This window comes from Hyperoodon ampullatus, assembly GCF_949752795.1.
Source record: "Hyperoodon ampullatus genome assembly, chromosome: 14".
NCBI classification, from domain to species: domain Eukaryota; kingdom Metazoa; phylum Chordata; class Mammalia; order Artiodactyla; family Ziphiidae; genus Hyperoodon; species Hyperoodon ampullatus.
The window spans coordinates 45,067,184-45,088,171 of record NC_136927.1 but is presented as its reverse complement, the minus strand read 5'-3'; the positions used below and the strand labels follow the sequence as shown (position 1 = coordinate 45,088,171).

Genomic DNA, 20,988 nt, shown 5'->3' with positions numbered 1-20,988 from the left:
TTAAATTGGGACACGAGGAACTTGTTTAGCACGACCAGAGTTAAATATACCACGAAGTCTTCACCGTGAAGCCAGTTCCACTCTAGCAGAGAAAAGAGAAGCAGTAAACTGCTGGGTAGACGGGAAGCACTGCTATAAGACGACCTCGTTGCACGGTTTTCCAGCATTAGGACTTGTTTCTCCATAAATATCAGACATCTAATCAATGCTTTCTAGAGTTCTTTAACTATAGAAACAAGAACAATACATAGATAAAACAGGCATTGAAATATTCACATTCTTGGGAGAACATAAGCCTTGATGAAATCTGAATTAAGCTATCTTTTACAAAACTGGTTTAAACTGGTTGAAAGTACATTACAACTCAGATTTTATACCTGCCTTGGGCCAGAAGAATACATTGCATCAATTATGACAGTTAGTTGGAAACTGCTGAACAGTTGCTGACTCTGCACATTACAGTTTACAGAGCAGAGCCTGTCCCCTCCCTTCAAAAGAAGGCAAATAAAGCACTCAAAAGTTACCGGTCTCTTTTTAACATAATGATGAATGGAATTAGAAGCAAAAACATGGCTACTACTTCTCAATCTAAGGAATAAAATGATCATACAGAACCTTTCTATAGAATGCAAGTTTTCTACTTCATGCTAAGAAAGGAAGGAAGGACACTTCTGCCCAAGTTCAACACACAAAATATTTGGTTTGAGATTTAAGACAGAAGGCACTTTTAACAATCTGATATAAGATGTTAACCATAGAAACATACTGTCACTATTTCATTTGGGTTTATTCAGATCACTTTCAAAAACTCTGCATTTGGGTAGTTATTAGAAAGAGTACTGTATTTCACCTTGAGATATTTCTACCTTTAGTACTCCTCTCCCAGTTAAGCAAACTGAGCAGCATGTCAGCCCTAAAGTTTACAAATCCAGTATCTGACTCTAAAAAATTAAACTAGACATCTGGTTAATTAGTGTAGAAAGAAACAGGGAAAACACTACAGAGCTACTCAAGAGCAATCCTACTCTGGAGCGACTGCGCTTATACTGATGATTTCAAAGTCAATACTGTTTGGTTGACTGGCACCAATGTTAAGGAAAATTATCTGCATGAAAATTCAACTGTTGTAAGAGATTTTACCTAAAAATGCCATATTAATATTTCCAGCTTTTCTCCAAAGAAATCTACCCATTTTCCCATCTTTAGTATCCTGAAGGCCTTGGACTTTGAAAGTCTGGTCACATGACTCATTCTGTAAGGTTATAATTGATCCAGTTTTATGACTAGGTACAAGCTTGACTTGAATGTCCAAATTTAGTTTCCTCCTTTCAGAGGAAGGAGATGAAAGGGAACCAATCACCCTATTATTTTTGCTGTCAATGCTAGACCCACAGCTCTCAGTGCTTTTCACAAGATGCTCTGTATGGACTTACTATTTTCACTATTTCTTCAGTCAACGTTGAGCTGACATTTCTTCATTGCTACACTTCAACTAAACTGTACAGTAAGTTCTGCAGGGATGGATCCAATATTTCTACCTTTATTTACAAATATCACATGAATGGATTCTAGTTGAATCTACATGTTTAAATCCATCAGCTAAAAACATTACATATTGTAAACATGGCAATATTTAATACAGTATCTATTCTAAAATATTTTCATGTCATGATCACATTTGTTATAGCTGAAATATAATTTATACACATTAGAGAATTACTAGCAATGGTTGCTCACTTTACAATTGAGGGAAGGAGGCTAGGGCTATATTTATTATTTCAGAAACATCTCCAAAGTAAAGTTAAAGCTTGTCTTTGATTGGCTCGGCGTATCCTCTTTTTTTTTTTTTTGTATCCATATTTAAAATGAAGATTGACACAGAAAATAGCTAGAGCTCCTTCTAATTTACAGGATTTTAAAAAATCAGTTTAAGATTCTTAGGGAAAGTGTCTGTTGTGAAGAATTAAAAAAAAAAAAAAACAACAACAACCAAACTGCTGCAAAATAAACTTAATGGAAAAAGGGACTTCAGACTGTCAGTTAAGAGTTCGTCAGGTGGTTAGTCCTGCTTGGGCTGCAGTTGCCGTTTCCAGGCCTCATTCAAGTAAACTAGTCGTTTGTAGTTGATGATAAGAAGAATGAAGTTCAGCACGTATGTGATGACGCAGATTATGCAAAACTCCTTCAGCACAAAGTACAGGATGTAGGCCAGGTACAAAGACCCCACTACAGACATGATGGAGGATGTCATGAGGATTAAAGCTGCCACTGCACTTGCTGTCAGGCCTGCAAGAGAAAGAGACACTTGGCTCAATCAGACCTTGACACTGGAGAGAGAGTTTCTGAGTTAAAAGGTAACATTTTGTGATTTGCTGCAGTGTTGAAATACTGATCTTACAACAAAACATTCTGAAATTGGAGGACAAAAACTACAGGTCTATTTTGTTAAGATTATGCAGGTTGACTCTGCACATAGGATACCAGTTTTATAGCTGCAATATTTTTGACTTGTCAATATTCTAGATGAAATATTAACTTATTTCATAAACCAGCCTCAGTTAAGGCACACAAAGAAAATATGCAGTCTCTCAATCACATTATGCAATGAGCAGATTTGTAAAACTGACAGCCTTACCTCCTCTAATGAATAAAATAACATGAGGACCCCAACCTTCTCATCCAAGCAGGACACATTTGATGAGACCCTTCCCCTGGCCTTTTCGCTATAGGTAGAATCCCCACCTGTGGAAAGTAAAATTTGCTTTCCCATGTTTAGACAAAAAAAAAAAAACAAAAAACATAATGAGAGATGATTACACCAACATGCTGCTGAAGAAAAAAAAAAAGATAAACATTTCAGAAAGGGCTCACCCTGGGGCATAACGGAAACTGCATTTGGCCAGTTGGCCACATGTGGGTCAAACCAGATCAAGAAAAAAGGCAGTTATGTGTGCTAAGCTTGGTTCTCAAGACAAAGGCTTGCCTGAATTCTTGATGCTATCTGACATCTTCACATGTATTGTTTTGTAATTTCCTGTAGCCAACAGTATTGAGAACATGTGCATTTATTTTCAAGGACAGAGGAGACAGCAGAGCATATTAAACTACCTATACCCTCCTACCCAGCAAGTAACGGATAAGGATCACAGAAACAGGAAAAAATAAGAATAGGTGGTAGTGGTTTGAAGAGGTTAATTAAGAAGCTGAATCCCCGCTGCAAGTAGAATGAGAAGTTGCCTGTGGGCTGCAGCTTGGCCATGGGGGCCGACTTGCCCCAACACCAGTTAGTACTAGAGAATATGATGCTTTAACAAGGCTCTTTAAGACTAAGATGCTGTTGCATTACTTATGCCACCTGCTTTTGTAAATAAAGATTTATCGTAACCCAGCCACACTTATTCATGTATGTAATGTCCATGGCTGCTTCTGCACTAGAGTGGCAGAGTTGAGCAGTTGCATCAGTCAGAAAAGCCTAAATTATTTCCTATCTGGCCCTTTACTAAAACATAGTTTGCTGACCTCATCTATGCTAACATTTAAAACCTCAGAAATTAATGCTGTCAGGGACTTCCCTGGCGGTCCAGTGGTTAAGACTCCGCACTTCCACTGCAGGGGGTGCGGGTTCAACCGCCGGTTGGGGAACTAACCAAGGTCCCACATGCCGTGTCGTATGGCCAAAAACTGAAAAGAAAAAAAAAAAATAGTGCTGTCACCTTAATTTTATCTAAGAAAGTTAATTTCAAAATGATATGGGCGAGTTATTTACTCTCTCTCTGCAACTCTTTTCCTTAACTGTAAAACTGTGATGATAATCATGACTGCCTCTGAAGACTGTTGTGCAGATGAAAAGAGCTGATAGGATGGGAATTCCCTGGTGGTCCAGTGGTTAGGACTCGGCGCTTTCACTGCAGTGACCTGGGTTTGATCCCTGGTCAGGGAACTAAGATCCCGCAAGTCGAGAGGCGCAGCCGAAAACAAAAAACAAAACAAAACCAAAAAGGGCTGTATCTTGAACAACTTAGAAGGAAGTGAAGATGATGTGCTCTGGAAAACTACGTTTGAGGAGTTCAAATGTGCCACAGTGGTAAAGACACTGACACTAAAAATGATGTGAATGCATAAAATGTGAATAGAAAAGATACATATGGGGACTTCCCTGGTTGGCACAGTGGTTAAGAATCCACCTGCCACTGCAGGGGACACGGGTTCGAGCCCTGGTCCGGGAAGATCCCACATGCCGCGGAGCAACTAAGCCTGTGCGCCACAACTACTGAGCCTGCGCTCTAGAGCCCACAAGCCACAACTACTGAAGCCCGCATGCCTAGAGCCCGTGCTCCCCAACAAGAGAAGCCACCACAATGAGAAGTCTACACACCGCAACGAAAAGTGGCCCCCGCTCGCCACAACTAGAGAAAGCCCGCGCACAGCAATGAAGGCCCAACGCAGCCAAAAATAAATAAATTAAAATAAATTTTAAAATAAATTTATAAAGATGCATAGGATACACATGATTTAAAATGTGTATATAATGAAATTAACAAATTAAATATTGTAAACAGAAATTTGTTCAACCCCTATCTCCAAGAATTAACATAGTCAAAGCTTTTCTTAGGTTATTTTAATATGGGCTTATACTTGATATTCTTCAGAAATCCAAACAAAACAATTAAATGGAATAAAAAATGAAAGTCTCAACCCCGGCCCCCAACCACCACACCATTTTCTGTGCATTTACATGCATATATATAAACATATATTTATCCTACATCTATTATACCACAATTTGCTTTTTTTACTAAACTATGTCTATATCTTCCAGGGTTTGCACACCTACTTTTCACTTCAATGGCTACATAATATTTTCTAGTATGCTTGTAACCTAATTTATTCAACCATTATGTTTTGCTAAGCTACTTCCAATTTTTTGCTATTTTAAACTGTACTGCTGTGAATATTCTTGTGAGAATTTTCATATTTCTGCAGGCTATACAGATATGGAATTGGGCAAACATGACAGGAGTATTGAGAAAAATTGATACACAATTTGCCTTGTAATAAATCTACTGCAGCTAGACAGAAGACCTGGCAGATAACAGGATAAAATATTAACAATTGAAATGCAAGGACAAAAAAGGATAGATTTAACTCTAAAAGTATGAAAACTTTTGTACAATCAAAGCTCACGAAACTAACATTAAAAAGGATAAAGAATGGGTAAAATGTCTGTAACAAATATGAAGTGTACTATTATCAGGATCCCAATAACTAAATTGGCAATAAAAGTAAATTAAAGTACAGTAAAATTAAAATAATGGCTACTAATATGTAACTACTGAATTAGAAATTTTACAGAAAAAACTTTTAAAAATGAGGGTAGATGAAGCTTTGAGGAAACCTGACAACTGAGGGAAAAGCAGTTTGGTTATACCTAATAAAATCCATACCAAAAAAATTCTTTGTTTGTTGATTCATTCATCCTACAGTTAGATATTTATTTTGCAGAAATAATTCAAAGAGGGAAGGGGGTATGAGAAGGGGACTTTAAACAAAGTTGATCAGTGCAGTGTTATTTAGGATATTAAAAAATCTGAAGCCTTGATGTTCACAATAATAAAACACTTAAGAGGATAGACAATATAAGAGAGTTCACATAAAATTAAGTGAAAAAAGTAGACTAAAGTGGCAATAGTGGCTATGTAAAGGTAATGGAATTATGACTGAATATCATATACCATTAATGTTTTCTCAATGCATAATATTTTAAAATAGCTACAGAGTATACAAAATAATAAGGGAAAAGGTTTCCAGGGCAAACTGTTTGGAGTAATAATTTCCCTGAATGGGACTTGTTTTTCTAGGCTTCATGGGATGCTGCTATCCCTGATTAAACACCAACAGATACCAAGTTCAGCATGAGCTTCATCAAAATCTTAGTGAACCAAGTTTTCACAACACCAAAATGTGTTACAAACCAGTGGTTCTATCACTAACATACACTTTTATTTAATATAAAGACGCACATCAGGGCAAAGACACAAAGTACTAAATGAAATATAACAAACTTATTTTTGTATTGCTGTAAAATACTTACCAAGTAATAACTGTAGTATATAAAATATAAGTCCAAAGACACTGTTTGGCTGGTTTAATACACCATCCTTTCCAAAAATGGAACCCAAAAGACCAAATCCTCGACCCCATCTGTAAAATAAAGAAAACCAGTAACCCTATACTTGAGTTTTCCTATTTTAAAAAATATAGAATTATCTGAGCATATCATGCCCACATACCCATCTGAATCTCTAAATTGCCCGTTTCTATATAGTCTCTTTTCCTGACAGCATTAGTATTTGCAGAGGAAGGGCTCTTTCTATTTAAGCCAGGGTCTCTTAGCAGCAGCACCACTGACATGCTGGGCTAAATGCTTCTTTGTGGTGGGGGGCTATTCAGTGCGTTACAAGATGTTCAGCAGTACCGTAGCCTCCACCCCCTGCCAGCTGTGCCTCCCAAAATGTCGTCAGCCATTGCCAAATGTCCCCTGGGGGCAAAATCACCACCAGTTAAAAGTCACTGATGTAAGCTCTCCTATTTCTTCAGTCAAAGTACATAGACCATAATGTTGCTTCCTGACCGGGACATGCATGAGGAAACATATCCTGGGAACATACCTTTAAATGTACGATAGAATATCAGAAACTAAAGTCTCTCCTAGAATCTTATCTCAAGAGTAAAAAGTTGATACATTATTTGCCCCATCAGTTTTTATTTGCAGTTTAACTGAAAATGTTGCATTTGACTTTACATTTTCAGAATCTTATTTTCTTATTAAAAATTAAATTCTGATTTAATAAAATTTGATACAAATATCAAACTAACATTTACTTTGGATAAAAATCTTTGATAATAACTTTAACTCTGAATGAAAGTGCTTTTTTAAATACCAAAAAGAAAATGTTTTCAGTCTGTAGCAAATTACTCAATAAAATCTAAACTTGGGTTCTGAAGACAAACTACCTGAAAATAAGGATAAATAAGTGATTCCTTACTAGTCACATGACTTTAGTGTCTAACAAAGAGAGTGAAATCTCTTCATAATTATGTTGTTGGGAGATAAACCCAATTTTACAAGCAAGTGAGAACCATGAAGATTGTTATTATACAATTATATGCGTCAAGGAACACAAAATAATCTCGATCATATTTGTATATTCTTTTACACATCAAATACTCATTGAGTGTGTTCCAAGTGCAGACAGTGGGTCAGGCAGGTGCTGACTTGTCCTGAGTGAACAAGTCAAAGTAGTGCCCTTGTGGGGCTCATATTCCATTTAGGGAAAAGTAATAGACAAGTAAATAACTAACTTATCTTCAGAAATGGATCCACTATTAACAGATACACAGGAAAGTTGAGAAGGTGGGTTATTCTAGATCAGAGCTTTTGAAAATTTTAAACTGCATGCAATCACCTTGGAGTTTTGTTAAAATGCAGATTTTACTGCAGCTGGTCTGTGGTGGGGTAGAGGACTGCATTTCCAAACAAAACAAAACGCTCCCACGTGATGCTCATGCTTCTGGTCTGAGGACCACACTTGGCACCACTGCTCTAGATGGAGAAGGCGTGGAAGAGCTACTCCAGCTAGATGGTCAGGGAAGGCCTTTTTCAGGAATTAAATCCTGAATGAAATCCTGAAACAGCCAATCTCATGAGGAATGGCAAGTACAAAGGCCTGGAAAGAGCTATGAGTGTGTAAAAGACCATCAAGGCTGACACTGATGAGGGACAGTGGCAAGAGAATGAGGCACCGTTCCATCATTTATATAATTTATAGCCTTGTTTGTAGGCCATGATGAAGAGTTTGAATTCTATTCTAACTGCAATGGGAAGGCAGTCAGTGGCTTTTAAACAGGAGAGTAATATAAGTTTATTTATGATCACTCTTGACTATTGTGTAAAGACCGAACTGCAGGAGGGCAGGGACAAACTATGCAATCACACTTTGAAGCCCTACTCATCTTAAGTAGGAATTCAAATGTAAATCACCAACTTTGGCAATGGAAATAACTGGGCATAGTGCCAGAATTATCATACATAAACAGAATTTTTATATTTTAAGCATTGGTCTATGCCTAATTATTCACATATGATCATGTGGATATTTTCCTTGAAAGCAAAGCAATAATCCATAGAATGACTGCATCATTTTATCAAAGTAATACATGCATAAGGTTTAAAAATCAAGTAACACTAAAAGCCTTATAAAACAAAATAGAGATATTTCCTACTCCAGGCCTCTCCACAGTCAGCTCTGATCCCCATAGGCAACGACTTTGATGCCTTTTAACTGTTTTTCCCTTCTATTTACTTCCATGTTTCTAAATAATATGCTTACACTGCTATTTCTTGATTTATCAGTTTTAAATGCTATCTTTTGACCTTCTAATATGGTAGACCAAAATGTTGCTTAAAAAAAATACAAACATTTTGACATGGAAAGATTCAAATGTATATACATAAAGTGAAAAGAACAGTGTAATAACCTTAGGTACCTATCACCCAGTTTTGAAAATTGTGCCTTTCTTGTTTTATCTCCACCTCTACCCCCAACCACCTGATGATTATTTTTAGATTTTTTTAAGGTAAAATGTACATACATTTAGTGCACAAATCTTAACTGTATAATTTTGACAAATACATACACCTGAGTAACCCTGGTATACAAATTGTAATCCTGGTATACTAGTCCTGGTACAGTAGTACAGTAATTCTGGAGTGTGAAGTAATTCCAGGAGTGTGAAGTGAGAATGTTAAGTACCTTTCATAAAAAAACAAACAAAAAAACACCTCAACATTCTATAGAGTGCTTCCATCTCCCAAATTAAATTGTTAGTCACTTTCCAGCAATCCACACTCCTCTCCACCCATGAGCAAGATGCATGTGGCTGCCTAGGCTTGTAGGAATCCAGTCTCAGAACCAAAATTAGATCTCTGGTCTCCTGGATCGCAGTGCTGTGCTCTTTCTCTCATGTTGCATTAAGTTATAAAATGCAGTTACCATTCCAGCATTTTCAACCAAACAGAATAATAGCTTAATTCCTTGATAAATACAATTAATAAAGTTGAATAACGCTTAATAAACTTTGATAAGGCTGATGGAATAACTGTTAGCAAGTGAAATCACTAGCAAAGTAGACTGGCATTACATAAGATTATTTTCCTAGGAAAGGTGAATAAGAGCAGATTTTCATAAATGACACTATACTTCACAATTGCTAAGGATGGTGTAAGTAATTAAAAACCCTTAGTGAATCTTTTTTTCAAGTTGGAACATTTGAAAATACTGTAGTTTTCTCGCACTTCTAAAAGCTATACAAAAGTGTATGAAATAAATTTTATGTGCTAACTTTACGCTTGGCTTTATCTTAGTTTCTAACCTTTTTCTCCTTGTCCCACCTATATCCAAAACTCTATTATACTACTTATCTTCAGAGTTGCCCCAAGTACTTTACGGAACAAGATGGGATATGAACCAACGGAGCAAAAAGAAACTTAAAGTACTACTTATACAGATGTTCATTTTGCTTCAGTATAGTATTGAATAACATCAATGAAGTGATTATGCAAATGAGAACTTCTCTTTAATCTCTGACTCTAAAAAAAGGTTCATCTTTGACCCAAATAGTAACTTCCTTGGATATTCTGTATTTGGGTGCGTAAACAACCCATACCTCTTCCCTAGGTATTATGAGAAATTGTTGAAAGGTTTCTAAACACTCCTAATTTTGACAGAAACAACAAATCTTAAAACCAATTGCTCTCCAACTTGGGTATCCTAGGTCCCTGAGGATAAATCTAAGACATTATTTGCCTCCTTCATTATCATTCTCTCATAAGTGTACAGGGGAGTTTTCCAAAGGCTGCATGCATCACATGTGATAATGCAATAGACTGAATATAGGAGCTGATGTGAGAATCCAACAGTCTTATCTTATGGCAGGCTTTAAAGAGATTTGCAATAAGAGAAACTAGGCAAGTCTTTCCACTATTTTGTGTGTGTGTGTATTTGGAAAAAGTTATTATTCATGAAAATATTTTGTTAACATGTAATGGGTTTATTACGTTTCAATGAACGAATACATATTTAAATAATTTCTCAGTTTGTAACTTCTAATACAGTAAATACCAAAGGTATAGGGGCTTCCCTGGTGGCGCAGTGGTTAAGAATCTGCCTGCCAACGCAGGGGACATGGGTTCGATCCCTGGACCGGAAAGATCCCACATGCCGTGGAGCAACTAAGCCCATGTGCCACAACTACTGAGCCTGCACTCTAGAGCCCGTTAGCCACAACCACTGAGCCCATGCACCACAACTACTGAAGCCCGTGTTCTGCAACAAAGAGAAGCCACCACAATGAGAAGCCCACACACCGCGAGGAAGAGTAGCCCCTGCTCACCACAACTAGAGAAAGCCCGCGCACAGCAACGAAGACACAACACAGCCAAAAATTTTTTAAATAAATAAATATTTAAATAAATAAACCCCACAAAGATATAACCCACACAAACAAAACCTTTTAGGGGTATTCAATAATTATTAAAGATATAAAGGGGTTCTGGTATCAAAAAGTTTGAAAATCACTGCTTTTGACCAATTCTCTCCTCCCCCAACAAAAAACAAATCACAGGTCAGAAAAAATTTTAAAAACTGGGGTGAGATAAAGTAGAAATAGAACAACAATCCTAAAATTTTTGTGAAATCACAAAAGACCCTGAAGAGCCAAAGCAATGTCGAGAAAGAAGAACAAAGCTGGAGGCATCACAGTCTCTGATTTTCAACTATACTACAAAGCTACAGCATTCAAATCAGTATGGCAGTGGCATAAAAAGAGACACATAGATCAACTGAACAGAATAGAGAGCTCAGAAATAAACCCACATATATAGGGGAAATTAATTTATGATAAAGGAGCCAAGAATATAAAATGGGGAAAGGATAATCTCTTCAATAAATGGTGCTGGGAAAACTGGACAGCCACATCAAAAGAATGAAACTAGATCACTATATACACCATACACAAAAATTAACTCAAAATGGATTAAAGACCTGAATGTAAGAACTGAAACCATAATACTCCTAGAAGAAAACATAGGCAGTAAGCTCCTTGACATTAGTCTAGGCAATGATTTTTTGGATTTAACACCAAAAGCAAAGGCAACAAAAACAAAAATAAACAAGTAGGATTACATCAAACTAAAAAGCTGCTGCAGGGCAAAAGGAACCATCAACAAAATGAAAAGGCAACCTACTGAATGGGAGAAAATATTTGCAAGTCATATATCTGATAAGGGGTTGATACCCAAAATATATAAAGAACTCATACAACGCAACAGCAAAAAACCAAACAATCTGATTTTAAAAATGGGCAGAGAAACTAAATAGACATTTTTCCAAAGAAGACACAGATGGCTAACAAGTACATGAAAAGGTATTCAACAGCACTAGTCATCAGGGAAATGTAAATCAAAACCACAATGAGATAACACCTCATATCTGTTAGAGTGGCTGTCAAAAAGACAAGAAATAAGCGTTGGTGAGGATGTGGAGAAAAGAGAACCCTTGTACATTGTTGGTGGGAATGTTAATTGGTGCAGCCACTATGGCAAACAGTATGGAGGTTCCTCAAACAACTAAAAATAGAGTTACTGGGCTTCCCTGGTGGCGCAGTGGTTGAGAGTCCGCCTGCCGATGCAGGGGACATGGGTTCGTGCCCTGGTCCGGGAAGATCCCACATGCCGCGGAGCGGCTGGGCCCGTGAGCCATGGCCGCTGAGCCTGCACATCCAGAGCCTGTGCTCCACAACGGGAGAGGCCACAACAGTGAGAGGCCCGCGTACCGCAAAAAAATAAAAAATAAAGCTACCACATGATCCAGCAATTCCACTACTGGGTATTTATCCAAAGAAAACAAAAACACTAACTGGAAAAGATGCGTATTACGTTCACTGTAGCATTATTTACAATAGCCAAGGCATGGAAACAACCTAAATGTCCATCAATTGGTGAATGGATAAAGGAAATGTGCTGGCTGTGTGTGAGTGTGTGTGTAATATATATATATATATAATAGAACATTATGCAGCCATAAAAAAGAATGAAAGCTTGCCATTTGCAACAACGTGGATGGACCTTGAGGGCATTATGCTAAATGAAATAAGTCACACAGAAAAAGATAAATACTGTATGATCTCACTTATATGTGGGACCTAAAAAAACAACAAATAACAAATGAACAAAAAAACTGAGCTCATGGATATAGAGAACAGATTGGTGGTTACCTCAGGGAGGGAGTGGGCAAAACTGGTAAAGAGAGTCAAAAGGTACAAATTTCCAGTTATAAAATGAATAAGCCCTGGGGATATAATGTATAGTATGGTGACTATAGTTAAGAATACTGTACTGTATATTTGCAAGTAGCTAGGTAAGTGGATCTTGAAAGTTCTCATCACAAGAAAAGAAATTTTGGGGATTCCCTGGTGGCACAGTGGTTGAGAGTCCGCCTGCCGATGCAGGGGACACGGGTTCGTGCCCTAGTCCGGGAAGATCCCACGTGCCGCAGAGCGGCTGGGCCCATGAGCCATGGCCGCTGAGCCTGCGCGTCCAGAGCCTGTGCTCCGCAACGGGAGAGGCCACAATGGTGAGAGGCCCGTGTACCACAAAAACAAACAAACAAAAAAAAAAAGAAAAGAAATTTTGTATACCTATGTATGGTGATGGATGTTAACTGGACTTATTATGGTGATCATTTTGCACTATATACAAATATCAAATCAATGCATTGTACACCTAAAATGATATGTCAATTATACCTCAATAAAATAAATAATATACCTTTTAATAAATTATATTTTTATAGATTCCATGGCTATAACTTTTTTTAAAAAAAAGAAAATAACAAATGTTGGCGAGGATGTGGAGATACTGGAACCCGTGTATACTGCTGGTGGGTAAAATGGAGCAGCTGCTGAGGAAAACAATTTTTTGGTTCCTCAAAAAGTTAAACATGGAATTACCATATGACTCAGCAATTCCAGCCCTAGGTATATACCCCAAATATTTGAAAAGAGGTATTCAAGAAAGTACAAGTACTTGTTCACAGCAGCACTATTCACAATAGCCAAAAGATGAAAACAACTCAATGCCCATTAACTGATGAATGGATACACAAAACACAGTATATCCATACAGTGGAATATTATTCAGCCATAAGAAGGAATGAAGTACTGATACATGCTACAACATGGATGAACCTTGAATACATTATGCTAAGTGAAAAATGCCAGACACAAAAGATCACATTTATATGAGAGTTCCAGAACAGACAGATCCATAGAGACAGAAAGTAGGTTTGTGGTTGCCAGGGGCTGGGGGAGCTGGCAATGAGAAGTGATTGCTTAATCGGTACAGTATCTTCTTTGGGGGTAATCAAAATGTTTTGGAACTGGATAGAGATGATGATTGCACAACACTGCAAGTACCCTAAATGTACACTGTATCCTTTAAAATGGTTAATTTTGTGCTAATCTTTCTCAAAGTCTTCCAAAAAATTTGAAGAGGCCAAACTCATCTTATGAGGCCAGCATGATCCTGATACCAAAGCCAAAAAAGGACACTACCAGAAAAGAAAATTACAGGCCAATACCCTGATGAATACAGATGCAAAAACTGTCAATAAAATATTACTAGCAGGGACTTCCCTGGTGGCACAGTGGTTAAGAATCCACCTGCCAATTCAGGGGACACAGTTTCGAGCCCTGGTCTGGGAAGATCCCACATGCCACGGAGTAACTAAGCCCGTACACCACAACTACTGAGCCTGAGCTCTAGAGCCCACAAGCCACAACTACTGAGCCCGTGTACTGCAACTACTGAAGCCCGCATGCCTAGAGCCTATGCTCCGCTACAAGAGAAGCCACCACGATGAGAAGCCCGCGCACCGCAATGAAGAGTAGCCCCGCTCGCCGCAACCAGAGAAAGCCTGCGTGCAGCAACGAAGACCCAACGCAGCCAAAATAAATAAATAAATAAATAAATTTATTTTAAAAAATATTACTAGCAAACCAAATTCAGCAGCATATTAAAAGGACCATTCACCATGAGCAAGAGGAATTTACATTCGGGATGCAAGGATGATTCAATATATGCAAATCAATGTGTCATCACATTAATAGAATGAAAGAAAAAATCATATAATAATCTCAATAGACAAAAAGCATTTGATAAATTTTACTGCAAACACTCTCTTTCATCATGGAAAATCAACCAAGGCTCTAATATCATGATTAAAACATTCAGGAATACAAAGTTAGTAAAGAGAAGAAGTGAATAAGAATATAGGAGCTCCCCTGGTATTTTCCTTACTCTGAGGAAGAATTTGTTCACATGCTTGCTTACACATACCACTTAAAAATACTCTCTTCTGGTTGGGGAACTAAGATCCCAATCCTACATGCCGTGCAGCATGGCCAAAAAAAATTCTTTTCACTTATAAATATATGTAAGGACTTCCCTGGTGGTGCAGTGGTTAAGAATCCGCCTGCCAACACAGGGGACATGGGTTTGAGCCCTGGTCCGGGAAGATATCACGTGCCATGGAGCAACTAAGCCTGTGCCCCACAACTACTGAGCCTGCGCTCTAGAGCCCACAAGCCACAACTACTGAGCCCATGCACCACAACTACTGAAGCCTGCGAGCCTAGAGCCCGTGCTCCGCAATGAGAAGCCACCGCAATGAGAAGCCTGCGCACCGCAACGAAGAGTAGCCCCCACTCACCGCAACTAGAGAAAGCCCACACACAGCAACAAAGACCCAACGCAGCCATAAATAAATAAATAAATAAATAAATAATTTAAAAAAAATCTATGAATTGCATTTTTTCCCCTGGAGACATCTTCCCTGTAGCCTTTGACCTTCCTGATCCACTCTAGAGGACTTGATTTGGGCTGGTTGCTCTCTGGGCTTGCTGCACAGCTGTCATCCTAAGACTTCCAATCTCTTCCCTACACTGAATCTTTCATTTCTTAGGTTTGGCATGCTCCTTTCCCCCTTAGTTTAATCACCTGTTTTGGTGAAACTATCTTCTAATAGCTTCCTTGAGAAAACACATACTAGAGGTAAAATTTCTGAGATGTTGAAAGTCTAAAAATATCTTTCTAGGGAGTTCCCTGGTGGCCTAGTGGTTAGGATTCAGGGCTTTCACTGCCATGGCCCGGGTTCAATCCCTGGCTGGGGAACTGAGATCCTGCAAGCCGTGTGGCACGGTCAAAGAATATATATATATATATTTCTTCTACCATCACACTGGACTGACATTTTGTTTGGGTATATAATTACAAATTAAAATAATTTTCCTTCAGAATTTTTAAAGACATTCTTCCACTATCCTACTTCCAGAGTTGGTCCTTGAAAAATATGATGCCACTCTGACCTTTGAATATGACCTGTTTTTGTCCCTCCATGAAGCTTTAAGAAACTGCATGTTAATTCTAGTGATATAAAATTTCACAAAGGATGTGCCTTGGTGTGGGTCTTCAGTCATTCATTGTGAAGGGCCCTTAGTAGGCTCTTTCAGTGTAGAAATTTGTGTTCTTCAGTACAGACAATTTTCACATATCATGATTTAGACAACTGCTAGACTTGTAAAACAGAACCTCTAATTTTCTTTTACCTTTCCTTCTATTTGCCATCTCTCTTTCCTTTGGTTCCTTTACTAGGAGATTAACATGATGTAATCTTCCAAGCAATCTTAATTCATTTATTAAACTTATTGCTACCATACACTGGATTCTTATTCTCTGATGGTTCCTTTTACATAAATAGCATCTTGCTTTGTTTATGGATAACCACTTTTTTTTCTTAGATTTAATGAGATAAAACCATTTATGTTTAAGTTTACTTCAGGCAGCTTCATTTTCTGTTTCCTCTGAGTTCCTTGGTGTGTGTCTATGTGTATCTGTCTCTCATATTGAAGACTTTTCTCAAATGTCTGAGGACCCTTAACTGTCAAGTCATCTGTAGACCAAGGAATTAAAAATATGAATGCTGGGACTTCCCTGGTGGTGCAGTGGTTAAGAATCTGTCTGCCAATGCAGGGGACACAGGTTCGAGCCCTGGTCTGGGAAGATCCCACATGCTGCAGAGCAACTGAGCCCGTGCACCACAACTACTGAGCCTGTGCTCTAGAGCCCGTGAGCCACAACTACTGAAGCCCTCACGCCTACAGCCTGTGCTCCGCAACAAGAGAAGCCACCGCAATGAGAAGCATGTGCACCACAACAAAGAGTAGCTCCCCACTCGATGCAACTAGAGAAAGCCTGCGCGCAGCAACGAAGACCCAATGCAGCCAAAAATAAATCAATAAATACATAAATTTATAATAAAAAAAATATGGGGCTTCCCTGGTGGCGCAGTGGTTGAGAGTCCGCCTGCCAATGCAGGGGACACGGGTTCGTGCCCCGGTCCGGGAAGATCCCACATGCCGCAGAGCGGCTGGGCCCGTGAGCTATGGCCGCTGAGCCTGCGGGTCCAGAGCCTGTGCTCTGCAACGGGAGAGGCCACAACAGTGAGAGGCCTACGTACTGCAAAAAAAAAAAAAAAAAAAAAAAAAAAAAAATATGAATGCCATTCCAGTGCTGGACAAAATAGATTATGCCCACCATAGCCTCTCTCTCTCACTGATTACAACTGAAAATTGGAAAGAATATGAAAACCAACCACCTGAGAACTCTAAAAATTAAACACAGTAAGTGAACAGGGGAAAGAAGTTGAAACTTGAACAACCAGTACTGCGGAGTTTTCTGGGAGTTTTCCTCTCTTCTATCTTCTGCCTTTGAAGCAAGAGTAGCTCAAGTTTCAGAATTGCCCAGGGGTAGTAGACAGCCAAAAAAGCCCCTCTTTCTGGCTAGAAGATGAAGAAAAGGGACCCATGTGAGCTGAGTAGTGTGAGGGGGGCAACCACAGTTTGTTTTCATATTATTTTTTCCCTCCTGGCCTTGCTTAAAGGTGAGCAAGGGTTCTGAAACTGCATCTCAGGGATGACAGTCCAGGTACCTCAAATTGAGAGAAAAACTGTCTCTGTCTGGAAGAAATGAGAAAAGGGGCCCCTGTGGTCTTAAGCAAGTAAGGGGAATCCTGTCATTTTTGTTCTTTTCTCTCACTGCTTTACCCTGAGGGTGAAATCTGTCATGTAGAACTATGTGACAGCAAGGGGAGTAAAATGTTCTGTGAGAAACCTGTCTTTCTAGCTAGAGAAACTGGAAAAGGGGCTGCTGGGAACCAGAGGTTAGGAAGAAGATCCCAGCAAGGAGGAAGCCAAAGAAAGGATCTCCTAATTCTGTGTAGCAACTAACACAAGTCCCAGTCTCACCCGTGAGCTGCAAATGCATGGAACAGAACCAAAGAAGCCCACCAAAGTCTTTGAGAACTAAACACCACTCAAGTTGAAGACTGACTACTGAGTGGGGCATGTGAGGGCAAAGGCTTTGAAAATGGAAGTGACATTGAAACTATCGCCCACAGAGGAGACAGAACTTGTAGTCTTAATCTAACTGGGTTGATTGCGTGTTAAAACAAAAATCAATATTCTCAAGATTTTAACAGAAGCCAGAGTCTAAAAGCAAAATATCCAAGATACATTCCAAATGAGTTGAGGATATATTCCAGAATTATATGACGTACAACAAACCAAAAAAAGAAAAAGTGACCAATTCTCAGGGGGAAAAAAAATGTCAATCCTAAAATGACATAGATATTGGAGTTATCAGGAAAAGATTTAAAACAGTTGTATCTATGTTCCACAAGGTGAAGGCAATGAAAAATGACTGGAAAGATGGAAGTTCTCAGAAGAGAAAGAATAACTATAAAACAGGAACCAAATGGAAATTATATAACAATGAAAGATTTGAAATTAAAAATTCACTAGATGAAGTCAAAAGCAGAATGAAGATGGCAAAGGGGAAGATTCAGTGAGCTGAAAGATTGATCAATAGAAATTATCCAACCTGAAGAACAGAGAAAAAGAAAAAAAAATGAACAGGCACTTAGGAACTTGTAGGGCAATACCAAACAGTCTAACATTCATGTCACTGGATTCCCAGAAGGGGACAGAAAAAGAGATTGAGGCACAAAAGTTTTTTAAGAAATAGTGGCTTCAAACTCCTCAAATTTAGCAAAATACAAACATATGGATTAAAAACAAAAAACTCAGGGACTTCCCTGGTGGCACAGTGGTTAAGAATCCACCTGCCAATGCAGGGGAAACGGGTTCGACCCCTGCTCCAGGAAGACCCCACATGCCGCGGAGCAGCTAAGCCCGTGTGCCACAACTACTGAGCCTGCACTCTAGAGCCCACATGCCACAACTACTGAGCCCGAGTGCCACAATACTGAAGCCCATGTGCCTAGAGCCCGTGCTCTGCAACAAGAGAAGCCACCGTGATAGGAAGCCCACGCACCACAAGGAAGAGTGGCCCCTGCTCGCCACTAGAGAAAGCCCACGCGCAATAACGAAGACTCAACACAGACAAAATTAATTAATTTTTTAAAAATTAAAAAAAAGAAATATTAAAAACATTTAAATTAAAAAAAAACTCAGTGAACATGAAAGAGTTGATAAACTCAAAGAACATCATACCCAGACCAACCTGATCTGACATTTGTAGAACATTCCACCCAACAATAGCAGAATATATATTCTTCTCAAATACATATCAAGATAAACCACACTATAAACAAAACACAAACATATTATATACAAACCTTAACAAATTTAAATAATTGAAATCATACAAAGTATACCCTCTGACCATAATGAAAATTAAACTAGAATCCAGTAACAGAAATGTATCTTAAAAATGCCCCCAATTATTTGGAAATTAAACAACACACTTCTTAAAAAAAAAAAATCCACAGGTCAAAGATAAAGTCTCAAGGAAATTAGAAAATATTTTGACTGAATAAAAATATAACATATCAAAAGTGGTGGTATGCAGCTAAAGCGGCGCTTAGAGGGAAATTTATAGTATTAAAAGAAGGAAGGAGGGAAAATAAGATTAGAGCAGAAATCAATGAAGTTGAAACAGAAAAACAATAAAGTAAATGAAATAAAAAGCTGGTTCTTTGAAATGATCAATAAAAATTGATAAATCTCTAGCTACACTTGACAAAGAGAAAAAGAAAAAGAGACAGAGAAGACAAAAGGTAACAATATCAGAAATGAAAGAGGGGATATCATTACAGACAGGTACAGACATTAAAAGGATAATAAGGGAATACTACAAACAATTCTATGCCCACAAATTTGACAACTTAGATGAAATGGACAAATACTTTGAAATTCACAAACACCAGAACTCACTGAAGAAGAAAAAGAGAATCTCAATAGCACTATTAATAGTTCAGAATCTTTCAAGAAAACAAAAACTCTAGGTCTAGATGGTTGCACTGGCAAATTCTATATATGGAAGAAATAATACCAATTCTACACAATCTCTTCCAGAAAATAATCTCTTCCAGAAAACAGAAGAGGATGCAATACTTCTCAACTCAATTTATGAGGTGAGCATTACGCTGACATCAAAACCAGACAAAAACATTACAAGAAACAAACAAAAACAAAAAAAATTACAGAACAGTATCTCACTCATGAAAATAGACACAAAATTCCTCAAAAAAATATTGTAAATCAAATCCAGCAATATACATATAGGATAATACATCATGACCAAGGGGGATTAATTTCGAGAATGCAAAGCTGGTTCAACATTCAAAAATCTATCAGTGTGATTCATCATATTAACAGACTAAAGAAAAAAAACCACATGATGATCTCAGTAGATACAGATAATGCATTTGACAAAATGCAACATCCATTCATGAGTTTTTAAATGCTTAACAAACTAGGAAGAGGAGGGGTTTTCTTTGATCTGATAAAGGTCATCTACAAAAAACCTACAGCTAACATCACATTCAATAGGGAAAGACTAAATCTTTTTTTCCCTAAGATCAGGAACAAAATTAAAGATGTCTGCTCTCACCACTCCTATTCAACACTGTACTGGAAGTCCTAGCCAGTACAATTAGGGAAGAAAATAAAGGCATACCAATTAGAAAGGAAGAAATAAAACTCTATTTGCAAGACCACAGAATTGTCTATATAGAATATCCCAAGTGAGAGACTGAATATACAAACGGACAATAGCCAGACCACATCCAAAAACAACTCTGACCCACAGCCTCTGCAGCAACCAGTCCAGGAAGCCAAACCACAACTTCTGTAGCAATCAACTCCAAACAGCCAGGCCTTGATCAATAACTGCCAGCTTCCCTAATTTTTGCCCCCACTTCCAATTTAGGACCAATCAGAGAAAGCCAAATATGCTCCCCTAACCAATCACACAAGATGCCCTACTTCTAGTTAGGCCTGCTTCCAGCTTCCCCATGCCAACAACATCCAATTAAGACAACCTGAAGCTTTCCCTTTTTTCCATTCTAAAGCTTTTATACTCTCCTTTTAGATTTCCTTTTGAATCTGTGCCAAATGCAAGTAATGGTGGCTGGTGCCCTACTTGTTCTTATTTGGGTGGTCTTCATTTATTTCCATACCATGAATCTACTAAAAAGCTCCTAGAATTAACAGGTGAGTGAGTTTATAAGGTTATACAACACAAGGTCAGTATACAAAAATCAACTGTATTTCTATATACTAGAAATGAATTATTGGAAATAAAACATTCAAAATTATCCTTTACAATAGTACATAAACACACAAACAAAATACATAGGTACAAATCTAACAATATATGTGTAGTATCCGTATGCTGAAAATTAGAAAACGTTGATAAAATAAAGAAGACCTACATAGATGGAGAAAGACTGGAAGACTCAATACTGCTCAGATTGCAATGCAGATTCAATGCAATTCTAATCAAAATAC

At 38.1% G+C, this 20,988-nt stretch overlaps 2 protein-coding genes across 4 annotated transcripts in view; one reads left to right on the top strand and one right to left on the bottom strand.

Annotated features, from left to right (window-relative positions):
* Positions 1 to 20,988, top strand: part of SEPTIN14 (septin 14) — a gene marked incomplete at both ends in the record, with an annotated part of 572,766 nt that overhangs the window by 235,856 nt on the left and 315,922 nt on the right. The gene's annotated exons all lie outside the window — the stretch shown is intronic.
* VKORC1L1 (vitamin K epoxide reductase complex subunit 1 like 1) overlaps positions 1,573 to 20,988 on the bottom strand; it is a gene marked incomplete at both ends in the record, with an annotated part of 57,062 nt that continues 37,646 nt past the window's right edge. For 2 of the 3 annotated variants that reach the window (XM_079718667.1, XM_079718668.1), the window contains 2 exons: positions 1,573 to 2,286; positions 6,092 to 6,201. In XM_079718667.1, the coding sequence (XP_079574793.1) occupies positions 2,060 to 2,286; positions 6,092 to 6,201 (337 nt within the window). The remainder of the gene's footprint in view (positions 2,287 to 6,091; positions 6,202 to 20,988) is intronic. The other variant, XM_079718669.1, reaches the window with a different exon arrangement.